The sequence below is a fragment of the Volvox carteri genome (genome assembly GCF_000143455.1).
Source record: "Volvox carteri f. nagariensis unplaced genomic scaffold VOLCAscaffold_13, whole genome shotgun sequence".
Taxonomy (NCBI): Eukaryota; Viridiplantae; Chlorophyta; class Chlorophyceae; order Chlamydomonadales; family Volvocaceae; genus Volvox; species Volvox carteri.
Window position 1 is genome coordinate 398740 of NW_003307556.1, and position 19492 is coordinate 418231.

Below are 19492 nucleotides of genomic sequence, written 5' to 3' on the forward strand. Positions count from 1 at the left end.
ACGGTAGCGTCAAGTCCTGGGGCGGCAGCTGTTTCGTACGGCCAGGCGTTGGGCTTGCATGGGTCGCCTTCGCCGTCGACGGCCACGTACGCCGCCACGGCGTCCCCATCCTTATTAACGTCGGCCGGTGCGGTGGCGGCGTTGGGCACGCACCCGCCGCCGCCGCCGCTGCCCGTGCCTACAGCCCTGGGACCCGTGCCGCACGCTCCTTCTTCGTCCCTCGCACCGGCCTCCCACAGCGCGCCGCTGCACTTCGCCATCCCGCCGTCAGCTGGCGCAACCATCGGCGCCGGCGGGGTTTTGTACAGCCCCGCAGGCAAGTCCGTCCGCGACTCGCTCCTTGGTATGACCAATTCCGGAAATTCCAGCTCGGGGAACATCTCCAATCCAAGTCCGAGCACCAGCGCTTCCCAGGTGCAACCCCTGCCGGGCTCTGGGGCAACGGGCATGGCTGGCTTTGCCGGCGCATCGCCCTTCTCCACATTTCCTGGTGCCGCGGCAGCGGTGGCGGCGACACCGCCGCTGAGCTCCTTCCGAAGTTCCGCCCTCGCCAATGCACCTCACCCCATGGGTCTGCCGCCGCCGTCGCCGCTGAAGATAGTTCCGCCGACGGGCAGCGCCCCGGGATCGGGCCGCGGCGCTTTCATCAGGTCAAGCTCCTCACGCTCGTCCAACGGTTCCGGTTCCGGCTGCGACAACGGTTTGTACTACAACGGTACACTACTGCCGACGGTGCAAGATGTGGAACGGGAGGATGTAGCCGCTGCTGGCGGTGATTTCGGCGGCGGTGGCAACGGCGCAGCAGGACAGCCTCCCCCGCAGACCCCGATGCGGCCCACGTACGGCAGCGGCAGCGAGGACGGCGCCGTTGTGAGCTCTGCTGCGCCAGGGACGGGGTACGGCGGCGGAGCGCAGGCAAGCGGTGCCGCTGGCGGCGGCGGCGGCGGCGCTCACGTGACTTGGGCTGCCAGCGTCACGCACGGGTCCTCGGCGCCGGGCACGCCGACGCGCATGTACAACACGTCCTACAGCGACCTCGCAGCCCGGCGGGTCAGCGCAAGCCAGATGGGCATGTTTGACAGCACCTCGAGCTCGCCCTTTGCGCGAGGCTCAGAGAATTATTCTCGCGCCCTAATGGAACACGGCACTCTCACGTGCGTGCGGCCCTCCACCGTACCCTCCAACTTTGCCGCTGACAGCCAGCCCGACCTGGGGAACTACGGTGAGCTTCAGGGCTCCGGGGATCAGGTCAGCGGCGGTGAAGCCCCGGCTAGCGGCGGCGCATCAGCCTCCGTGTCTGCCTCCATGGCGTCGCCGACGTGGACGCCAGGCGGCGGCGGCGTTGCGACGGCATCGTCGTTGGCGGCCGCTACCGCCGCCTCTTCCGCGCACCAGCCCTGGCGGAGGTCCACCGAGAACGTGGAGCAGGCGGCAGTAGCAACGGCGGCGGCGGCGCCCGGATCAGCCGCGGCCTCGGCGGCGCTGCAGCACCAGCAAACGAGCTCCTCGACGACGGCCCAGGAGCAGTATCAACAGCAGCATCGGGGGGACATGGCCTCCGTCTACTCGGGCGCGTCGGCGGTGATGTCGTCTGCTTTCGCGACGGCCCGGGAGGATGGCGTGTGGGGTCGCTCCAGAGACTCCACGCCCGTCAGGCTGCCGCACGGCCATTCTTCCGCAACTGCGCCAACAGCCTCATCGCAACAACAACAGCAACAACAACAACAACAACAGTATCCGCAGCAACAGTATGCACAGCATCAATCCCCGCAGCAGCAATATTCCTTGCGCTTGTCTCAGCAATATGCTGACGCATTGCGGCAATCAGCGATATCAGCCGATGCCACAGTGACGACGACGATGGCGCCTCCGGCAACGGCGGCGACGTCGACGTCGACGATACCGCCGCAAGGATACTCTGCAGCCGCCGCACCTGCAACAACAACATCATCTGCGGCTGGGACCGGTACGTCAGTTCCCGTGTCAACGGCGACGTCTGCCTTCGCGTCCCCATCGGCGATGCGGCAGATAGACATGTCGCCAGCTGTTGGTGCTTACTCTGCCGGCGTCGGCGGTACGTCGGCGGTACGGCAAGCTGAGAACGTCACCGTCACCAGCAGCAACCTCGCCTCCGCCACCGCCACGACCAACAGCCACTCGTCTGCCCCGCCTACTGCCGTTAGCCCATCAGCACCACCTGCTGCGGCAGCAATGACGCCGCCGGCGGCGGCAGTGGCATCCTCTATGTCGGCTGGGGTTCCCGGAGACCAGTCGGCGCGTCCTCGGTCCGTGATCCCACAGCCGTCACCGAGAAACTCACCGTGGGCCGACGCCAGCACCGCCCGAGTCCAGTCCACAGCAACCACAGCACCTGCGCAGTCCACACCCACAACCTCAGCCGCTGCCGGCACCACGAACAGCAGCGGCCACACGACCGGGGCCCCCGCTGCCGCCACCACGACCACTCCGGCCGCCACGATGGCAGCATCCGTTACCACGCCGGCTGCTGCGGTGCCCGCCCCCGCTGCCGCCGCCTCGTCCTCACCCGCCGCTTCCTCCGCAGCGGGCTCCGCTGTCAGTAGCGGCAGTACGAGCAGTGGTACCGCCAGCAGCTCAGCGGGGTACGGCAGCGGCAGCGCATCCGCTTCCGCTGCGGGAACGTCGTCATCCTCGTCGTCGGCCGCGTCTGCTGCCGTCGCCGCGGCGGCGGCCGCTGGGCTGCAACAGCACTCGTCCAGCCGGCGGAGCGGTAGCATAGTGGGAGCGCGCTTCAACCCCGCCACCGTGTTGGGATCCGAGCCGGACGCCACCTTTGGCAACTTGCTACCAGGCTACAGCGTGGGCAAGGTCATCGGCGAGGGCGGTTTTTGTCAGGTAAAGCCAGCCGCGATAATGGCTCCTACGCCCTGCCGCGCAGCCTGCGTACTCCGCTCTGTCTCAGAAGTACGCCGCTTGCTCGGTGCTGCATGCTATGGGACGTGTTTCCCATGAATTGGTTTGTGGGGCACCCGGGGGCCAGTGCTGGGGGTTATTAAAGTACAGCGGCACGTGGTGAAGTGTGCTTTGTGGGGCTTGAGGTGGCTCTGCACAGCGGCACTGCTCCGTAGCTCCCTGTCGTATTGTACGACACTTCCGCAGCGATTCGAATTCCAGCTGCACGCTTATAGTTGGCTGGACGTCCGCTCCCTCCTGCCCATAGGGAGCGCGTCTAACTGTCTCTCCAGACGTCTCACTGTCTCTCCAAACTCCCCTTTCCGCTCCTGATCTTGTCTATGTCTTGTGTCTTGTCCTGTATCATCCACCAGTCCTCCAAACCTCACCCCCCTCGGCCCCTCCACGCCGTGGGCCTCCACCCCTTCGTTGTTCCCTACGTTGTTGTTCTCAGGTGCGTCTTGCTGTCCATCACCTTAGCCAACGCAAGGTGGCGGTCAAGGTGATTGACCGGTCCAAGCTGTCCGACCCCAACGAGGCCAAGCGCATGCAGAGGGAGATCCGCGTCATGAAGCACCTGAGCCACCAGGTGAGCACCGGCGGCGTTAAAGGGGGCCCCCCCCAGCGCGCGTCGAGAAGGCTCCGGAAAGGGGCTCGATGACCGCCGCGCCCATGCACGCCGGTCATGATTGCGGCCGGCTTGCGGGTGCTGGGGGCTGGACTGGATGTGCGGCCGCCAAGCGGCGGAATCCTGACCACACGATGCCTGTGTTGACGTGCTCCTCTGCTTCGCTTTTTCACACCTAGCACTTCAGTTCTTTTTTGTTCTTTGGTGCTCCGTCGCTTCCGCCGTCGCTCATCCTCCTCCGTCCCACACGCCCCACCGGCTGCCCCCGACTGGCTGAGCCTCGTGCAGTGCGTCATCAAGCTGTTCGAAGTGGTTGAGTCCCCGAGGCATTTGTTCCTGGTCATGGAGCACGCGCCCGCTGGGTCACTGCTAGACTACGTGCGCGCGCGCAAGCGGCTGCCGGAGGCGGATGCATGCGTGTTCTTTCAACAGATCGTGTCGTCGCTGGAGTACTGTCACTCGCGGGAGGTGGTGCACCGAGACATAAAGCTGGAGAACATTCTGCTGGACACCGATCAGCGAATGAAGCTCATCGATTTTGGGCTGTCGGCGTTCTTCGTGCCCGGCAAGCGCTTGCGAGTGCACTGTGGTTCACCTTCCTACGCGGGTGGGGAAGGGAAGGAAAAGGAGAAGGGAGGGAGAAGGAAGAAGGGAGAAGGGAGGGAGAAGGGAAGGAGAAGGGGTAAGGGAGAAGGGAGGGAGAAGGGGTAAGGGAGAAGGGAAGGAGAAGGGAAGGAGAAGGGGTAAGGGTGTTATACGCAGCAGCTGTAACATCCGGATGGCACCTGATGTTGCGGTGCTTGGTACGATAGTGCTGGCTGCTATCTGGGAGAGCGGAATGGACGGCAACGAATACTCCTGTTTCTTTTCCAGTAACTCCTTCCTTTACCTCATCTACACGTTTACTGTGTCCACCCCGTCCCACCCACCCTGCGGTGCAGCCCCCGAGATTGTGGCTCGGAAGGCCTACGAGGGGCCCCCCGTGGACGTGTGGTCTCTGGGAGTGGTGCTGTTTGCCATGGTGGCAGGCTACCTGCCCTTCCACGCCAGCGGAGGAAACAAACAGGTGACATACGTACATACATACGGGTGGCCTGAACAGCAATTGGGTGGAGCGATGTGCGCCCGTAATCCTTTTCCTTCCGTGCTCGTTCGGATTCACCCACGGAAGATGTGCTTTAGAGTGATTTTTGCGGTGCGCGGAAAATACCGGTTCCGCGACATCTATATCCGGGTCGTGGGAGGGGGGAAAGGCCGGTCCTGCTCATAAGTGCGCTGGCACGGAGCGTAATGTGCTGCTGCCGCCCTCGGCTGGAAGCAACACACCTGCGAAACAGCTTCCTTGGGTTCTTATTCCGCGCTTGCCTTCCTGTCTGTGTGCATGGATGATAATCAGGAGCTCTGCAACAAAATTATCGCGGGGCAGTACACGGCACCTGACTGGCTGTCCTCTTCAATGAAGGACCTGCTCTCCAAAATGCTCACCACGGATCCGGAGAAGCGGATCACCTTTCCACAGGTTGGTGCAGGGCCCGACCGGGGTCCTGGTCTGTATGGGGTGCTTGTGCCCGTTAGCATAGGAGGGGTATGAAGCATGGTGACCCAGCAAGGCACCACAGGGGCATATCGCGGCGAGCAACACCACCCCGCGGCAGGCTCAACATTGGTGCACCGCGCAGCACGGCACGGCACGGCACGGCACAGAACCTGGATTCCTGGGCTTTTCCAGGCTATCCCGACGACCACCGCCAGCACAGTTGCCTGTTGAAACTTATGAGCACTCTCATGAGCACTTACGGGAGAAGGAACGGATGATGGATGAGCGTCGATGGACGGCGGCGATGTGCAGGGGGGCTTCTTGGCAGCTTGTGGGGAAGGGACAAGGGTCCTCGTGGCACTCTTTGCACACCTATACACTTGCTACACCTTTGGAGAGTAACGCAATTCAAGGTGTAAAACACACACACCCATACACACACACGCACGCTACTTGTATTCGCTCGTGTCAGCATGCAATGTCCTTGATAATAATTTGCCTGCTGCTGCCGTGTCCTGGGGCTCTGCGTGGCCAGGTGTGGCAGCACAGCTGGGTGCGCAACGGCCCGCAGTGGCGTGAACGCGGCGTCAACTGCTACGAGGTGGCACCCGACCCGGCGGCACCCGGCGGCGTGCGCTGTGACGAGCAGATCGTTGCGGAGCTGGAGGTCTCTGGCTATACCCGGTCCGCCTTGGTGCAGCACCTGATCGCCGGTGATGCCAACCACATCACTGCCAGCTACTTCTTGTTGTGTGAGGCCAAGGCTGACGCGCTTCGCCGCATGCGCGGAAGCACGCCACGCGGCGGGGGCAGCAGTAGCAGCCGCAACAGCAGCAGCGCTGCAGCCGCGGGCGCAAGCTCCTCGCGGTCGTCGACGGTCGCGTCATCGAGTACGACAGCCACAACGGCGGCTGCGTTTGCAGCATCTTCGCAGCTGGCATCGGCGGTCGCCAAGGTGCGTGCGGCGGAAAGCCCAGGCCGGGGAAGCAGCACCAGTCGGCCGTCGACGGCAGCGGGTGGCGGCGGCAGCGGCGGCAGTGGCGGGTATGCCTCCGCACGGGGCCACCGCACGCCGCATGCTGCACACCAGGGCGAGGAGCTGGGCATGAACGCCGGCACGGGTCGTATGGCGGTTGCTGTGTGAGCACGACTGGGGGTCTTGGCCGCTTGCGTGGGATTTGAGTGCTTATTACCTTGCCGGTGAATGCGTATGCTCGTTTGTTTTCCCCTGCGGGCTTAGCAGTGTCGTGACGGACATTACATGGCAGCGAATGCATTCGCATGCTGGCAGCCGCGGCTCCATTTGACCAGCTGTCGTTGACAGTCGTGGGTGTCCTCGGGTATGTATGTCCGTATGCATGTGTGCACTTGTACGATTCATCATGCCTCCGGAGTATCGTGTATATGCTATCTGTTCGCAGCTGTTTTTGAGCTGCGGGGTCTTCGGTGCTCTTTGTTTGGTAGTGAGTGCATGTATGTGAGGGATGAGGGCGGCGAGGGCTGTACTGGGACAAAGAGGGGGAGCGACGGGGTTTGCCGAGGCGCTGGCGCATGCTTCAAACGCTGGTCATCCACGGGTGCCTCGATGCGAGAGATGAACCACAAAAAAGCGACGCAAGTTTTTAGTTTTTTAGACGGGAAAATGGGTGATACTGATGTGGAGGGGTTGTCGGGCTTGGCTGCTCCTTTCTAGGAGCTCACAGTACAGGCGCTGGGATGCGCAGAGGGTGGGCCCGCGGCCCGTGAAGGGTCTAGGGCTTCCAAGCTACGGATCCCATCGTTTCTGCCTGGCAATGGGCTGCGGCGGTGTGGCACGGACGACGGCGACACGGACGATGTGTCTGAGCTTTAGGGTGGCTCTGAGCTTTAGGCTGTTCGTTTTCAAGGTGCAGTACACTGATAGGGCAGAACTACAAGGCGGGTTCCTCTGGTCTTGCTGCGGGTTCCTCTGGTCGTGGAGCCCGAGGGGACTGTTTGTGGGTGCCCTATCGACATTTCGTGTCTATGGAACGGAAAGATACACATAGCAAGACACTGGGTTGCTGTGACCTGTCTGAGCATGCATCTGCTTCGGACTGCGACTGGCCATTGACCTTTCCACCCGCAGCGTGCAGCTGTGGCCTTACAGTCTGGTACAGCATGGTACGGTATGCTCGGTGATTTGGGTTTTAGGATTTATGCTGAGGGTGCATCTCTGCTTTTTTGGTGCATTTCCGGGGGCATCTGCTCACCATTTGGACTGACGTATGGTTGGTTTGTTGGCTGTGGGTCACCGACTCGCTGGCGCAAGGGTTGCACTACTCCGCCCATGCACTGGACAGCCTTTGCGGAAAAGGACCACGACTGGCGGACGAACAAACAGATAAGCACTAGACTAACAGATGAAATAGTGAGGCCGACCAGAGCCGGCGCTGGAGAGCGACAGACAGTTGACCATCATTCAAACTTGCTGTGGGATCTGCAATGCAAGTTCGTCAAGGCCAGTGACCTAAACCCATTTGTACGCGACCTGGACATGGCTGGGCTTAATTGGATTGATGCATTGATGGCCGTCCTCGTCACCTTGCCGGCATGCAACCTAGCTTACTTCCTGTCAGGAGCAGGGTGCTGCGCTTCACCCGAGCTCGGTCCATTTCTTCATGCTCTTCTCGGCAAGTGTTCACGGGGCCCGTGTTTGATTTTTCGAACTGCTGAAGATGTCGATGCCTGGCGACTGGACGTCGTCGGCGCGGCTTTGTGTGGGGGTAACGTGTCATCTGTCATGCCATGGCGGGGTTGGGGGTGCAAAGCACGCTCGCAGCTAAGGTGGCGAGGATCTAGTTCGTGTAACACCGTGCGACGTGATGCAACTAAGCGATGGACTTGAGCCTGCTTTGAGCAAGGCAAGATCCCTCTTATCTGTCTTTTCTATCCAACACTTGAGTGGTCCGTCTCCTCCCTTGTCACCGGTACCTAGCTCATTATGACGCGGATTGCATTTGCCTGACGTGCCGCTGCCTGCTCAGAGCATGGGGGCGCCGTGCGGTTGGTGCCTGTGGATTTCTTTGCGCATCCAGCTGCGTGCTATCTATCTAGGTTGTCTTGGCTTACGTTTATTTAGTAGGAAAGCTTCTGCTGCATTCCTGCGCGCGTGTGTTGTGCGTGGGCGCTGAGATTCCGCCGAAGCGCATTAAAAATTGTAAAACATAGTCGACGGTCCGGTTGCGAGGTTCGCCATCGACCCTCCTCTCCGCCTTGTATCGACATGGGGCGGCCGTATCAACCCACAGTGCACTCTCGCTGTCCTGCAGCGTGCGTCTTTTCACGCTAATGCGCCGTGCTGCGCATCGCGTCTGACTTACACTGTCATAGCCACCCATACCTATTACAGGGAATCCTGCACTCGCAATAGGCGCCCAAGAGAATTAACGTACAAGCGTGTCCCTCACAGACCACGCAACGCATCCTTACAAGACTATGACTGTGTCGTGTGCCCGGATGTGGCCTAAAGGTGCCACAGCAGGTCAACGCTCTGGCCATCGGTTCGCCTTACGTAAGCAAACAGGTACAAGGCTTCCACGGAGCGACCAGGTACAAGCCCACGTGGTATCGCCTCCGTCGCAATCAGGCATAGCATGCTGCAATCAAAGCTTCTCACTGGGCGCGACAGCGCACCTGCCACAACATGAACATGATAGCTCCAGCGCCCCCTTCGAACAAACCCCTCAACGTACACCCACCCCAAGTGTCAAATCCAACACGTCGACCCGGCCGTGAAGCTCCATCACGAAAAAACCACCGACAATCGCGGCCGCCAGGAACTGGATTGCTAGACGACGAGGTTGCACCGTTCGTCCATTTAATAGCTGCTGCTCCGCGTATGTGGCGATTTGTAAACGTTACTGGCGCCCCTATCGGTGGTAATAATGAATGGCAATGCGCTAGATGCCAATCGTAGCTGTGGGGATTGCGGATGCTATGGTGGGTTGCTATGTCTGTGAGTCGAAGCCAGCTGCTACACCTACTACCGCTGCTGCTGATGATGATACTGCTGCTGCGTGGACCGACACAGCCGCACTGTTGTGAGCGCACCGTGATGCCACGACTAAAGCGCGCCGCTGTTCTCGGACAACATCGTCCCGGTGCCTTTGTCGGATTGAGTTAGTCGGCACACCGCGCACCGGCCCCAATCCACGTATCGACGGCAACGGGAACTGAGTCGGGCAGCCTAAGCGGCATCATGTGAACGTCTGCGACGGTAGCGACTTCAGCCAATCTGGGGAGTCTTGGCCAACACGACAACGCAAGAGGTTGCCAATGGCCGCTACTGTTGGCCATTTAGGCTCCGAGAGTTCCCTGACAATTTGGCCTTGAGGCTGGTTTGCGAATGGAAGGGCGCTGATGTGGCCCCCTGGCTGCCTCTGGACGTAACCTCTACCGCTATGAACTCGAGGGGGTCCTCAGGGAGACGCTCGCATTCATACAGCTTTTCAATAGCGCTGTTTAGCCTCTCCATTACCTGAGGAGGTGCATGGGCAAGGCAGGACGCAAAGTGGATGGCAGAACCGCCCTTGGCAGACGCAAGGGAGGCCTGCAGCAGCTTAGGGTCAAACCCTGCGGTTCGACAGAAAGGCGCCTTGCAGGCCATCCTTATCTGTGGTGATTCCCGCTTGGGAATTCGGCATGCTTGAAGCCTTCGAGTGTTTCGAGCGATCACAGGTATTATATCTCGCCAAGGAGGGACACCATTCAGTGGTATGCTAGCATGTGGAGGGCGCAACGAAGACAGCGCCCTCATGCTAGAAAAATGTCCTACTTGCAAAGATATACCTGGTGGCGCGCTAGATATTCTTTGAAAAGCCGTTTCCGCTCCAGAGCCCGTCGATACGCCTCATCGAACTGCTGTTTCGTGAACTCTTGCAAGTTCGCGTCTGCCATTTCCGCTTAGAAACTTCCAAATGTGCCCCAAGTTTCTATGCTAACAGCCGGTAAATTCGCTCACGGTGTTGTCGCGACGTAGTAACTAGCCACCCTACGAGCGAAGCGAAGCGACAAAGAAACAGAGCAACTGGCCAAATAAAAGAGTTAGAGTATGGATTATTTATGGCAACATTATCAGCTGTTGTTAGGCTTGCGGGCGTTTAACCTTAGAGGGGAGAGAACTCCAGGCCGACTGCTAGTACACGCTCAACCCACCGGTAACCACGGTGTTACTTGCGGCTGCAATTTCGCTTAATGCTTAAGCTTTGCCTCCCTATGTTTTGGACCCTTGGGCTATGAGGCCTCTTGACGTTGCGTAGGAATTTCAGGACGCGTGCCACGCAGTGCGGAGGCAAGTGCTTCGCATCCTCAAATTTGAGGAATCCGTGTACCGATTAGATGCTTGCTCGCTCATGAAATTTTGTGTTCTTGGCTCCTGGTCTGGTCTCTGGTGGAGTCGGTGGGTAGTTGTACAGGACTAACCCCCATGGCCTCTTGCCCTCAGCCTCAGTTTTCTACATACTTCGAGGAGAATTTGAGCGGTGTGTGCATTTCTTGACGTGTGGAGTCAGCCAGGCGCAGCGCATGGAACGGCGTCAGGATCCAAAATGAACCCCTAACTGTACGGCGTCTGGACGGTTGGTTAAGCCGAGGCGACCCACAGCCACTTATCTTATTTTTTCACAAAACGCATTGTTTGCTAAGGGATCGTTTTTTTAGTGAGCTTTAGCACCTCAATATTGATTTTGGTGTGATTGCCTCAAGGCCATGGTGAGATTTCTTTCAGGCCTAATCGCTACCCAAATCGTCCAACAAAAGCCTGGTATTTAACTTCTTAGGAGTTATCTTCTGGCATATTATTTGTGCTTTGCTGAGCGGGTTACGATGAAGGTTCAGCGGCACCTGTTGCATATGGACCCGATCAGCTGCTGTCATCGCCGTGTCGCTGCTCGGCGGATTTCATTACCACAACCGCGGTCAGTGATGACAGCGGCAGCGGTATGCCCAGCAGCTTCTCCCGCAATAAGACAGCTGCTCCCTCGTCGCGACTGGCCCCGGGTCGGGTTCCAGTCGTGTGCTCCATCACTCACCCAGGGACAAGCTCCGTTTTGGGGGTTTCGTCAACATATCACACAGTACGGCCGCCGCCGTTCCCGAACCTGGAACTTGCTGTGTCGCGCACAAGGCAGATCGGAAGCTAGCAGTAGTAACACCAATGGCGTTGCCGTGAGTCAGTACCTCCGTCGCGGGCCCTACTCCGTCTCCCCTCCGGTGCAGCTGCGCTTCCCCGTGGGACAGGGCCGGTCGGGCGCCCTCGACTGCTCCGTGAATGTCTTCCTGCCCCGGGGTAAGGCGCAAGGGGCGGGGCCGGGGTACGCGGCCTCGCTGCAGGACTTCGAAGTACCCCATCGTACCGCTTTTGAATGGACCCGGTCCCCAACCTCCACCACCACATTTTGCATGAAAATGCATGTTGCATTGGTAACCAATCCATGGCTAATGTGACTCGACGTGAAAAACCTGCACAAGCACATCACGGCTTTCGCAGTACAGGCTAGGGCAGAACCTGAGGACCAGTAAGAGACCTTTACGTTACGAGTGTCCTTGCCGATTCTTCCATGCCCATCACAGCCTCCATGTTACAACCCTTCAAAGGGCCTTTCCTACCTCCGTGCTATGCACAAGTTGCTCTCGTTGCCCCAACTGTACGTCTGGTGTTCTGGTGTTTGTTTGTAACCCGCTCCCATGCGACTCTGAACCCATTTCGCCGCCCGCTTGCCCTCGCTCCGCGGCCCTGCCTTGTCTCGCCGTACGCTGAAGGCGACTCGCAGACCGGCGCTCAGCAATGGCCATTGCTGGTCCTGTCCGCGGGGTTCCTGCTGCACAGCGGTATGTACGGGTCGTATGCAACCGATCTGGCGTCGTGGGGCCTGGCTGTCGTGCTGTACGACCTGCCGGAACTCGTGGATGACGTCATGATGGTCAGCGCCCTGGGGTGAGTACTAGTGGGGGCTAGGGCTGATGCATACACTAACCGGCAGTAGCAGTAGCGGAGGAAGTTAAGGGGGTTATCTAGAACAGAATGATGCACACGATAGGTGCAAGTGGTGGAAGTGGTGGGTTTCGAGCTCACAGGGTTCAGCGCTAATATGTGCCGCTCTGCGCCCAGAGGAAGATGTGGTGGGGTGCGTTTTGGCTGCATGCGTGCTTACATGAAGGGTTGCCCATCTCTTAAGGAAGGGGATATATGTATTAAACACGTCATCTGGCTGCTCGGCACCTGGCGCGCCTCTACCCCGTGGTGACGTATTTCTGCCGCGGCCACTGCAACCATGACCTGCCAGGTCCATCCTTGACGCGTGCACCAGCGACCCACGGGTCAGTCACTACGTGGACAGCCGGGCCATTATGCTGGCGGGCCACTCCCGCGGCGGAAAGCTGTCCGTCCTGGCTGCCGCCCGTGACCCACGGGTCAAGGGGATCGCCCTGCTTGACCCAGTCGACGTGACCAGCATGACGCCGATAGGTAGGTAGGACATCACCCGGTATCTCTGTTATATCAAGGCGCCTGTAGCCGTAATTTATGTAAATCGGTGCGTTGGGATGCATCCAGCATCCAGTCGTCTTCCGCCAGCTCCAAAGGTACCTCTGAGCGCAAGAGCCAATAACCATATTCTCCAATACCATCCTCTCGCAGCACGCGGTCGCATACGCGGCGGGAGCAACTTGTTTCCGTACCTCCTCTCAGTACTGGGACGTGCACCCGTGTCGATGTTTCGTTACCCTCCGCCGGGTGAGGCCCTCCCCGTACTCCCCCGCGTCTGCAGGCCCGGGCTACCCCTCCGCCCTGCCCGCCATGAGGGTAGCCTGCGGCCCTCCCCGCAGCATCCCTACCTTAATCGTCGGTGCGGCCCGCAACACCGGGGTCATCCCTGCCGATGCTAACTACCGGTGAGCTGCTGGCGGTGGAGGGGAGGGAGCACTGCAACCTCTTTCAACCTGACGCGGTGTTGGCGCTTTGACACCTTGCACCTTAGAGGCAACGCCGTAGCGAAGCCGTCGAGAGCCAAAGAGACATTCTGCGGGCTCGTTTTTATTCGGAAGCTTTCACGGGTTTCTGCAAGGTTACGAACATTGCCATTGCCGCACTGCATCTCGTTTCGCCAACGAGCTGAGGACGACGCCATGTTTGCCGCCCCTGTACCCTGTTGCCGTCCCGGCCCTTGCCCAACCAATCAACATCCACCGCCCACTTCAGGCGCTTCTTGGCGAGCTGTCCGGGCCTCTGTTGGTTTCTAGAGCTCACAGGCGCGGGCCACCTGCAGTTCCTGGACGCCAAGGTCAGGAACCTTGGCAAACCTTGCGGACTGGGGATGTGTCCTCCTATGCTCCCCTTGCGCTTCACGTTCGTAGTTCAATCTGTGCTTTTACGAAATCGTTCATCTACCGGGAACAAAACCTTTTATAGTTCCTTTTGTTTGCGGTGCAAAGCCCAATTTAGGCGTTGTGGGTGATGAGGTGGAACTTGTGCAACAACGTATTGCTGTTTGCCGAGTGCTGCAGGTGGACCTGCTAAGCGCCTTTGTAGAGAGCGGGCCCACGCCGGATGAGGCGGTACGGCGAGTCAGCAAGGCGGCCGTGCTGGCGTGGGCGCTGGAGCTGGCGGCGCCTCTGGCGCGGGGGGAGCCCCTAATCGGCCGCCAGGTAGACTGCGATGTGTTAAAAGTTGTCCACTTCGCGGAAATAAAAATGCGTCATCGAAGGTAGAACGCCCGATGGAAATCCCGGACGGTTTGCGAAGTATGGACAAGGTCTGCCGCTCGGCGCGGCTGTGTTGAGTGGCGTGCTGGTAAAGACTTTCGACCTTACTTGGCAACTCCGTCCCCAGGTGTTGGAACGGCTGCGTCAGGTCACAGCACTGCTGGGCCACCAGGCTCCGCTCTCTTGGTCGTTCAAGGGCTTCGACGTCTTGGGTGGGCCTGCGAGCAGCGGTGACACCAGGAGCAGTGGTAGTAAAAGTGCCACTACTGCCACTACCGCAGCTGCGGAAGGTACACGAACAAGCAGCAGCGGCGGAGGCGGCAACGGCCGAAGCACAGCTGGCTCATACGGGCCCGGAACAGGTGGCGCAAGTTCTCAAGAGGGCGATCACACGCAGCAGTCTGGCACTCGGACTGGGCCGGTGTCGGCACGGAGCCCAGGTTCGTCATCGTCCCATGCTATGCCAAGGACAGGTGGTGCGGAAGGCACATGAGCCCTACCGGCAGCGGGCCATTTGAAATCAGAGGGTGCCCTATATGTAGATATATGAAAGCCTTCCCAGTCACAACACCTTTTCTGGTCCGCAGCTGCCATTGCGGTATGCATATCGAGGGTGCTATAGGCACCCCATCCACCGCATTTCCTTGCTTTCAAGGTTCCGAACCAAAGTCTTTCCCGAAGGGGAACACCCCTACGTCTTCTTCCCCTTTAGTTCATCCCCGAAGGGGAACCCGTGCACAGCGCACGCACCTGATTACGTGAATGGAAACTCTTGCAGTGGAATCCCTACACGCCTCGACGGTACGTTCTGTGTGTAATTCTGGTCCGATGCCCTTGTCAGGCGACGGGAGCGGCGCTGCGCAGCGCAAAGGCGGTCAAAGCAGAGGTTGGACCTACGAGGACCTGATGCGGATGCGTGCGCGGGAGCTCAAGGCAATCCTGGTGGACCTCGGGGTGGACTGCTCGGACTGCTTTGAGAAGATGGACCTGGCAAACCGGATTATGGAGAGAGGGCCGTGAACCGGGCTGGGGCCGGTTGCATGGGCAGGGCGGACAGTGGCGGACTGTGAAATGGTTAGCATGTGGCACCGCCAAGCTAGGCAACCTCTTGACATAGTGAAGCGACACTGCTCGGCAGCCCTTACTGTCTGGCATTTCAAGGCAGTGGTGGGCAGCGGTGGGGTGCTTTGGGGGGGGGAGCAAGCTGATTGTGTGTTTCCACTGTAGCGTCATTCGTCCTTTTTTCCGCTTCCTAGTCCGATCTGAACAGGAACACGCGGAAATTCACCTCCTCCAAGCGCGGCGCGGGGAGGGGCTCTGTATGCATGCAATACATACCCTCATGCACAAGAAGCCACAAGAAATCTCTGCAAACACACAGGCGATTGCAAGCCGCTGCGCACTGGGCATAGGACGACCAAGACCGTCAACGTGGCCTCTGCAGGCCCGGGGAACTACAAGGCGGCCCCCACTAGGAAGCCCTATCTCGCCACGCTCTACCAACGTTGCGCCACCCGGATAGATACCCTGGAATCTGCCCTAGCAAGTGCATCGTCATCGTCATCAGCAGTAGCAGCAGCAGTAGATGCTTTTAAGCCCATTTCATCGACAATGCCGGCATCCAATACAGGAATGCCCCAATAAGTAAGTGAGAAGTTTGCAAACATGGTGAAAGATACCGTAGTCACACAACTGAACGCGTCAACCTGCTGCGAAACTCTGCATGTACTTCTCCCCCGAGCCCCTTTCCCCCCGTCACGTCCAGACCCTAGTTTTGCAGCAACAGTAACTGCAGGGAAGCCGGTGCGCGGAAGCAAAGGAGGCTGGTTCCTGTCCTGCTATTTTGGCGGCCAGCTCTTCATGAGTGCCTCCAACTTATCCTTCATCATATCGCGCGCCTTGATCTGTGGCAAAGGGAAAACGTGCGCGTGTCCATAATGGGATGTGGATCAGGAGAACGGCACCCAAAGAATGGGGACGTAAATAGAGAGAATTCCGGAATAAGGGATTTCGCGGCCACGATACAAACCCCAAACTGTACCGTGCTCTGGCACATTGTGTATAGGAACCGCTCCACCCTGCCGACCCGCCACATCTCCTTCGCACACCCGCTGCACCACAGTGGCACACCTTCTCATCGCGGTCCTTGAGGTCCGCCTTCAGCTTCTCAATCTCGCGGTGCGCTGCCGCCAGTTCGCTCGCATCGCGTTTGCGTTCAGCTTCCAGGCTCGCCAACCGCTTCTCAACCACCGTTTTCTCCTCCTTCAGCTCCTTGATTTGCTCCTGCGTAAGTATGGATCCGCAAGGACACATGCTCTTTGCTTGCATGAGAAATGACGCACGATCAGCTGCTGCTGTTTTTGCTGTTTTTGCTGCTGCTGTCAGCAAGATGGACCCCAGGAGAATGTCCACCACGACGGGCAGTCTTACCAGCAAAGACACCCGGTTCTTGAGCCACGCAACCTTTCAGCAGGAGGAGCGCGACTCACTGAAAAGACCTTAGGGTTTTAGAATTTTTTCGGCCGCCATTCAGCTGTTCCCGCTTCGCTGCTGTAGCCGCAAACGTACCCTCCTTCCCCCATTGGACATTGGCACACTTTCACAAGCAATTCCTCAATGTGAAGCTCACCGCCTGCTGTCGACACTTGAGCTCGACCTCAGCGTTGCGGCTGCGCAGCGCCTCAATGTCTTTCGCCTGCTGCTGCTCCGTACGACATGCCTTACTTAAGCGTTGCTTCTCATCCGCTGTGGCGACTGCATCACGCAATCGTTTCGTGGCGGCTGTGCCTAGATCCGCCCCACTGACCGCCGCTGCGATATCCTCCATGCTGTCTACCGTGGCGCCCTGCGGAGGAAGCGGCGGCTTGCTGACGGTGGAACCAAACGCCGTGATGGTGGAGCGGTGCTTAGCGCGGTTGGGGTTCGTGGCCGGGGCGGGCACGGCGGACGTCATCGCCTGGACGTCCATCACATCCCCACAGTCCTGATCCCCCTGGGGGCCGTCCACCGCGGCAGCGGCCGGCCCCATCTTGGGAGCAACCCCCGCTCCGCGCATTGACCGCCTGCATGGTGATCCCCAGGAGGCGAAGAGCTATGACAACAATGGCATTGGATGGACTCCCTGCTGCCATCCCGTGCGTGGTTTCATCACGTCAACCGTCGTACAGAAAAATTGGCTGGAAGGATGCCTTTCGTTCCCTGAATCTGAATCCAATCCTAGATTGCGGAGAGGCCAGCAGAGATACGAGGACCAGCCGCTCACATAATGAAGGTTCATGCCAAGACCCCAACATGTATTGGATACGTACCGGTTGGACACGTGAAGTTGAGGAGCAGGGCGGCAGTCGCGTAGAACAGTACACACGTGGAGCACATGTGGACCAACCACAACTCCAACCAGGCAATCCAGCATGGGCTTCGTTCGCAGCTGGCACCCAAGACGGCTCTCACCACAACACCCTTTACTGTCGCTCTTTCCCGGTTTTGGGAACGAAACCCGCTACGATAAGCATCCACGCCCCGACACGTGCGAACATATGGTAATCATCGCTCGACACGTCGCCCCACCTCGGTGCTGGCGGCCTCGACTGGGCTGCCGTCGCGGCCGTCCCCGTTCCAGCAACCCGGGGCTTTCGCCCGCCGCGCCGGGGCCCAGGCTGCACATCCTCGTTAACACGCTGGGTTCTCCCGGGAGCCTGCACGTCGCACTGGTCGCCGCCGCTGGTGTCCACATCCGCCAACGCTTCATGCGTGAACTCCGCTTCCTCGCGGCCCTGCTGCCCCACACCGCCCTCCGGGCTCTCTACCAAGGCAACCAGGTTACCTTTCCCCTTGGGCGCGCGAGTCACCGCCGCAGCTGAGCTGCCTGCCGCCTTTTTGCTGCCTGCGGCTGCTCCCCCCCGGCACCCACCAGCTTTGGGGGCCGCAGCAGCAGCCCCGGCTTTCTGGGCAGACATCGGCGCAGCGGCAGTGCCCGCAAGGATAACCCCAGATACGGGACTCTTAAAGCCGCCGGCCGCGGCAGCCGTGTCCTTGCCAGCTTGCGTCCTTGGTCGCAGCGGCAGGTCGTCCTCGTCCTGATACCCCTCCTCGGCGCCCGTTTCTGCATTTATGCGAGCCAGAAAGGTCATGGCAAGGGTAAAAATTTATGGATAGCTCTTTACAAACTGGATGAGAATACGTTGCAGTGGGACTGGTCGACTGTAGCCATTTGCGTGAGGAACTTGATTGTCTTTGTGTCCAAGGCGGCGGTTGGTCCTGTACACCGTATCCGGTCTCCCGAACTGGAGAGAGGTCGGAACCTGGCAGCAGCCGAGGCGCCAGAAATTGTACTGAATAGTAGCAGTGCGGCGTTGCCTGGGTGCTACTTCGTATGTGAATGTGGTGGCACAAGGCTGCCCGTGAGACATGAGCACGTGAGCCGCCCCACTTACCCTCCAGGAAGAGGGGCGGCTCGTATTTTGGGGGCGGCGGCTCCTCGACTTCCGGCGCTGCAAACGACTTATCCAGGAGCTGACTGTAATTCTGCAGGGCGTGAATTGGCACATCGGAAGGTTGTGCAAGCAGTTGGCTCTTGCTATGCGAAGTCCTTCCTAGGGGTAGGTAACGGGCCCGCTGCCAGGAAGACTGCTTACCCCACCCCAGCGCTTAGTGAGGTTCTCCGTCAGCGTTGGGCCGTTCTGTTTGCGTCTGCCTGGCTTACAGTCCTCGGGGTCCGCAAGCTGTCCGACGATCTGGCCCAGTGCCAAATTCATCTGCCAGATATCTTCAGCTGTCCTTGGCTGCGGGGCGGCTGCGCCCGTACGTTGCGTTTCGCCGTGTGTGGCTCGGCTGCCTGCCGCTTGAGCCTGCTGGCCTTCTGACTGCTTTCTTGATGCTGCGCCAGAAAAATCTTCGGTAACCACCTTAGCGCGTCCACGTCCTCGCTCGCTTGGACCTGGTTTCCCCGCTGCTCCGTTGCAGCCGGCTGTGGCTTCAGGGCCTTTAGGCATTCCTGACACTTTGAGATCTCCTACGTCGTCCTTAAGGGTGCCAGGGTCAGGCCTGGCAGCCGCAGGACTGCTTTCCTGAGGAACTTCCGACTCCTCAACAGCCGCGACTGGGCCATCACCGCCATCACCGCCTTCTGTTCTGTCCAATTCATGCTGACAACGTGGCTTTTGCTGCAAGTTGCGCACTTTGAGTCTCGCTGGTAAGATGTTTCCGAATTCGGTTCTTGCCTGTTTTTGTCCACCGAGCATGGTGTCTATGTATAATCCAGGAGAAGTATGGAAGTTGGTATCCTGGATTAACGATGGGTGCTGCTGAAATTGTTTTTCGTGGGTACGTGCAAGCTGTCGCAAACCGAATTTGAGTCACGTTCAGTTAGTTCGTGCCCATATTGGTCCAAGACGCGATATCCCTTACGACTCATAATATCCATCTAACAAAGAACTGTGTAAACTGATACAGGCATACCAAATACAGGTGGTGAAGCGCGAAGGTCCGAGGGTAACCGTGGCCTGAGGTACATGAGGTACAAGGAAAAGGAGGATCTTCGGCCGACCTCACTTATATACAGTAGATATGCAGTTTGTTCATATTGCTGTTCTCTTGCCATGTATGCGTCGCGTGCAAGGAGCCTGCGGCAAAACTGTATCTCCTCAGAGTATTGTAAGCTAATGTTAGTTATTGTG

General features: G+C 59.2%; 4 protein-coding genes across 4 annotated transcripts; 2 read left to right on the forward strand and 2 right to left on the reverse strand.

Moving 5' to 3' along the window:
- Positions 1 to 2817: 2817 nt before the first annotated feature.
- Positions 2818 to 5853, forward strand: VOLCADRAFT_42482 (uncharacterized protein; the record flags this gene model as incomplete). Its single annotated transcript, XM_002949064.1, has 6 exons — positions 2818 to 2874; positions 3386 to 3520; positions 3848 to 4166; positions 4501 to 4625; positions 4959 to 5078; positions 5641 to 5853. Coding segments are annotated over 6 exons (969 nt in total), but the record flags the coding sequence as incomplete, so codon positions are not given.
- A 3038-nt stretch (positions 5854 to 8891) lies between these two features.
- On the reverse strand, positions 8892 to 10445 carry VOLCADRAFT_104181 (uncharacterized protein). Its single transcript, XM_002949197.1, has 3 exons — positions 10272 to 10445; positions 9906 to 10107; positions 8892 to 9594 (listed from the first exon to the last, which is right to left on the reverse strand). The coding sequence occupies exons 2-3, from the start codon at positions 10011 to 10013 to the stop codon at positions 9400 to 9402; spliced, it is 303 nt and encodes a 100-aa protein (XP_002949243.1). The 5' UTR covers positions 10014 to 10107; positions 10272 to 10445; the 3' UTR covers positions 8892 to 9399.
- Positions 10446 to 11333: 888 nt separating this feature from the next.
- VOLCADRAFT_117050 (uncharacterized protein) lies at positions 11334 to 14837 on the forward strand (the record flags this gene model as incomplete). Its single annotated transcript, XM_002949065.1, has 8 exons — positions 11334 to 11403; positions 11877 to 12051; positions 12401 to 12582; positions 12884 to 13007; positions 13315 to 13396; positions 13620 to 13760; positions 13945 to 14029; positions 14659 to 14837. Coding segments are annotated over 8 exons (1038 nt in total), but the record flags the coding sequence as incomplete, so codon positions are not given.
- An 818-nt stretch (positions 14838 to 15655) lies between these two features.
- On the reverse strand, positions 15656 to 19057 carry VOLCADRAFT_89493 (uncharacterized protein; the record flags this gene model as incomplete). Its single annotated transcript, XM_002949198.1, has 6 exons — positions 15656 to 15721; positions 15948 to 16100; positions 16447 to 16879; positions 17385 to 17919; positions 18251 to 18341; positions 18452 to 19057. The coding sequence occupies 6 exons, from the start codon at positions 19055 to 19057 to the stop codon at positions 15656 to 15658; spliced, it is 1884 nt and encodes a 627-aa protein (XP_002949244.1).
- Positions 19058 to 19492: the final 435 nt, after the last annotated feature.